This window comes from Sus scrofa, chromosome 12 (assembly GCF_054392235.1).
Source record: "Sus scrofa isolate SSC_HxYL_T2T_F1_AM1 chromosome 12, Sscrofa_HxYL_maternal_Yorkshire_Landrace_v2.0, whole genome shotgun sequence".
Lineage (NCBI taxonomy): Eukaryota > Metazoa > Chordata > Mammalia > Artiodactyla > Suidae > Sus > Sus scrofa.
In genome coordinates, this window is record NC_139394.1 from 15,369,849 (window position 1) to 15,374,724 (window position 4,876).

General features: G+C 50.4%; 1 protein-coding gene across 2 annotated transcripts; it reads right to left on the reverse strand.

Annotated features, from left to right (window-relative positions):
* On the reverse strand, window positions 1-4,427 carry TACO1 (translational activator of cytochrome c oxidase I). Of its 2 annotated transcripts, none has more exon segments than NM_001244958.1 (5): window positions 1-538; window positions 864-1,041; window positions 1,543-1,670; window positions 3,536-3,642; window positions 3,952-4,427. In NM_001244958.1, coding segments are annotated over 5 exon segments (885 nt in total). In that variant the 5' UTR covers window positions 4,223-4,427; the 3' UTR covers window positions 1-337.
* Between the last annotated feature and the right edge of the window lie 449 nt (window positions 4,428-4,876).

The following is a 4,876-nucleotide window of genomic DNA, read 5'->3' on the forward strand; positions in this document are numbered from 1 at the left end:
TGCAGCGACACAGGTCAATCACTGTTATTATTTCACAGCAGTTTCCAGCACATGGGCCTTCAGGGCACCTACCATCCCCACGAGGGCCACATTCCTGAGATCAGAGTCTGACCAGCTAACTGGCTGCACCTTGCATCCAGAAGGATGTTGGAGGGAACTCATCCAAGAGGACTCTGGACACCAGCCATGCTGACACGGAGGCCTCACAAAGCGCGGGCATTCCCTTGGCCGCAAAGCTGCAGGTCTCATGCTTCCTGACCTGCTAGACTCCCCCGTCTGCTTGAGTCTCAGAGGCTTGTGCTCCAGAAGAGGCTGCCTGGCAGCAGGTACGGCCTGGCTACTCAATGTTGTCATAGACGTGGATCACGTCGTCGTGGTTGCTGAGGGCCTGGATGAGATGGGCAGCCTGCTCCAGCTCGGGGTCAGCCAGCTGCACCTTTGTGTTGGGGATGAACTCTAGCATACAGGACACACAACACAGGCCCAGGGAGTCCAGCTTCTTCCTCACTTGGTGCAGTGAAGAGGCATCACAAACAAACTAGGAGCAAAGGAAAGTCTGGAGGTAAAGAGGTAACAGGACAAAGCCAGACAGAAGTTTACAAAATCTGAATGGAATTACTGTGGCATTCCACTGAGTTTGGGTCTTCACTGGCAGAGACAAGTGTTCCATGTTCTGGATCGTACTCATTGTCCTCAGGAGAGTAAGCCCTATCCAATACTCACTAATAACTGTTTGTGTAATATGTGAGCTCTTTAACTCCCGTACCCCGGGCACAGGAAAGAAGAAACGGAGAGAAGCAGGCCTTAATGTGTCTATTAGGGCCCTCTCGGAAGGCCGCCCAATACCCAAGCTTCCCACTCACTTTAAAAATGTTCTTTTCCTCTTCGTCTTCAGTTTCCTTGACATCCTCAGCCCCTGCTTCAATTGCCAGCTCCAGGGCACGCTCTAGGTTCACAGCTTTCTTCTCTCTGTCCTCCACTCCAACCACTATCACTCCCTTTTTGTCAAAGAAGTGGCGAGCTCCTTCAGCCATCATTCCCCTAATAGGAAAGGAAATGGGCCAGAATGAAGGCCTTTAGACACTCAGCCTCCAGCAAGCACTGCAAAGCACTCATTCCCACCCAGCCCCTGGAGTTTATACAGAAAGGGAGCAGCTCTCTTCCTGAACACCTACCCCTGGGCAAGGGAATAATCCAGACATAGCCCCACCTTCGATTTTCTGCCCTGACTGGAGTTTGGAAGATGCAAAGACTTTGCTCATCAACTCAGGGCAATTAAGATTCTAGCCCAGGTGGTACTTTCTAAGACTGGCCATTATGTGACTACAGACGGGATAATGGGACTACACCTGATGAACAAGTCTTTTGGATCCTGTCTACTATAGAACCCATTAAAGGAGAATATATTTATCCCATTTGGATTCTGCTGAGGATAAAGTGGGTAAAACTTGACACACCACCAGGAACAACAGTTATTTTCACTGCACAGAACTGGAACCTAAAGACTCTGTCCCCTTCCGCTCTCCCCAGAAACACACCTACCCATTCTTGTTCAGGATATGTTTGATGTCCGAGAGGCACTTGGAGCCACTGTTAGATAATGCCTCAATGAGAAGAGAAGAGCCACCAGGGCCTCGGCCCTCATACAACAAATGAATGTCCTTGGTTTTCTGCAATAAACAACACAAGCACATTTTCCTGTTTCCTAATTCCCTCCCAGAACCACAGGCACCACAAAGTTGACTCAATGGTGGTGGTGGCAGGGGGGTGTCTCTGGGCTGGAGCCTAGGTTCTAAGTCTTTATTTTTGTCTTCCCGTTCTGAGAGGAGGCCCTTGGACCAGCTTTTGAAGTACCACCCCTTACTTGGAAGGGAGTCTGTTTCTCTGGTCCACAAGCAATCAATCAGCCATCTCCCAGCTTTGTTCCCCGCCTCCACTGCTCCTGCTAACTCATCTTCCTACACCTTAGCCCACATGAAGCCCACCTGGGCGCCTACCCGTGGGCTGCTGAATAAGCTGTGTCAAATCACACACCTGGGCCTTATCAAATAGCATGGTCTCAAAATTCAAATAATCTATCAAAACTCTAATGATCAATCTCACCCGGACCTCTCCCCCCCGACCTCTGCTCGTCCCCTGCCCTTGCATCTGATAATCACCACTCTCTCCATCACCCGGTCCTGCTGTCTCCCAGAACTTTCAACTGATGACTTCTTCCTTCCTCTTTCACAAAATTAAAGGACAACGAGGTGAGGGAAATCCTCCGCCTCGACCGCCTGAGCAGCACCACAGCCGACATGAAGGCAGTATGCATGCTGGTAAGAACATAGGCTCTGGAGTCTGTCTAGTTCCAAATCTGTCATTTTCTGTATGATTTGGTCAAGTCACCTAATATTTCTGGGCCTCAGTTTCCACATAAGGTTATTCTGAGGATTCAGTGAGATAGTGTACACAAAGGTCTTGACCTGGAGTGAACACTCAGCAACTGTTAGCTTCTGAGATGATTATTAAGTCTGCAGACCCTTCCCTTGTCCCAGAGAACAGGTGTCCCCTCACCTAGGCTTGAAGACAATTTCCACACCTGGGCTCTACATCCCAGCTCCTCTCACCATCACTATCATGTGCAACCTCTCTTTCTACTGTTATTTTCTCCTTTAAGGACTAAATATCAGAAAAAAAAAAACCTTTCCTTGGTTTATTTATTTATTTTTGTCTCTTTTTTTTTTAGGGCCACACCCATGGCACATGCAGGTTCCCAGGCTAGGGAGTCGAATCAGAGCTACCACCGCCAGCCTATGCCACAGCCACAGCTACAGCAGATCCGAGCCGTGTCTGTGACCTATACCACGCCGGATCCTTAACCCACTAAGCGAGGCCAGGGATCAAACATGCATCCTCATGAATGATAATCAGATTTGTTTCCACTGAGCCACGAAGGGAACGCCCCTTTCCTCAATTTAACATCAGGGCTTCTCCATGCTATTCTCCTTTTACTCCATCTCCTCACAGCTCAGCACAACGGTCCTAGGCTGTATGGTTTTTTTTTTTTTTTTTTTTTTTTTTTACAGCCACACCTGCAGCATACGGAAGTTCCCAGGGCCCAGGATCAAATCAGAGCTGCAGCTGAGGCGTAGGCCACAGCCATGGCAACACCAGATCCAGGTCAGATCTTTGACCTTCGATGCAGCTTGTGGCAACAACAGATCCTTAACCCACTGAGCAAGGCCAGGGATCGAACCCATATCCTCATAGAGACAATGTTCAGTCCTTAACCCACTGAGCCCGTACACGTGCGCACACGTGCGTACACGTGCGTACAGCAACTCTGGCTGTATGGTTCTATATATTGTCTATATATACATCCTATTCCTGACTGTGCTCCCATCACCAATGGCCAAGATAGTCATCAGAAGGATCCGGGCTGAGAGTGTAAATCATATTGCTACCCTTCTCTCTGATAATTTAAAGTGTGTGTGATGGTCATGTGCCCTATAGGGGCTGTGATCAATATCAAGAACTCACACTGAGGACACACCTCCATTTTCAGTGCTGCTTCCATTGTTGACTTGGGCATGTGCTTGCTGCGACACACCTCTAAGATGCTGGCCAGGTTGCTGTTGAGATCAGGGTTGGGGCCTCCTTCTGAGATAGAAAAGAGTAAGTGAAGACATCCCACTATGATGTTGAAGAAAAAAAGGAATTTCCACCCCACTCCCACTCCCATCTGCCAAAATAGTGGCAACTCACTACTTAGCTGTCGGTTAGTTTAGAACATTTTCTCCAGTGTTTGAATGGGTTATGGGTAAGCATTTTCGAAAAGAAGCTTTTAATTCACTCTTAATGAAAGGCTGAGAATCCGGGTGGGCCCTGGCCCAGCTCTGGCAGGCAAGGGAAGCGGTGGACATAGTGAGGGCAGGGGCAGCCAGCGGTGGGCGACAGTCAGGTTCTCACCTTTAACCGCTAGGCGAATGCTCAGACTGAGCTTGGAGAAGATGCGACTCCTTTCGGTGTCCTTGGGACCCTTGATGTGCCGGACTTTGGACCACTTGTTGTGCCCGGCAGGAACCGCCGCAGTGACGTGCAGCATTCGGCCCCAGGCGAAGCTCCAATCTGGAGGCTCAGACTGGGAGGCGCGCAAAAGAGCCTCCCGGACCCCAGGGTCTCGAGCCCGCAAGCATCGGGCAGCAGCCCTGCTCAGGTTGACAACAGCCCAGGCCGCCATTGGCTCCGACCCTCGGCCAAGGTCGGCGAGAGCAGCAGCCAAGGTCAGCCCGCCGTGTACGCCGCGGGAACAAGCAGGTCCTGAGCCTGCGGCCTCCTCCGACCGTCACCTGGGAGCCAGAGGCTCAAGCCCACCCGGGCAGCCGGGACGTAAACGACACCTCATCGGTCAGCGGCAGCCGGGAGTACACCTGATGGTGCAGCACAGTTCGTTTCCCCGGTCCGTCCCCCAAACGCGTCCCCAGCGCCCGCAAAAGCCGTTCCGCCGCCCTGTGGTACTTGCTTTTTCTGAAGCTGCTGCGCAGAGCCAGGGCCCTTGGGGTGACCCCGTGCTCAATCCCTCCGGGTTGCCTGGGGAGCTCCAGGCTTTATTTCCCACAATGATCCAGTAGAAATACATCTGAGTTATGAAAGTGAATTTGCTTCAGAATAGCTTCCCAACTTTAAGGAGGCCTAGAACGATAAATGTTTTGTTGTTGCAAAGTAAAAGGTAGTTCACCCACTTCATTTTACAGGTAAAGAAATCGCGGCCCAGAGATGCGATTTCCCAATCATTTAGTCTCTCTTAACTTCCTATTCGCTATCTGTAAATGATGCTATTACTTGTTTTACCAACATGGTAAGTTTGAAAACACAAAATAAGCCCTCGGAGCTT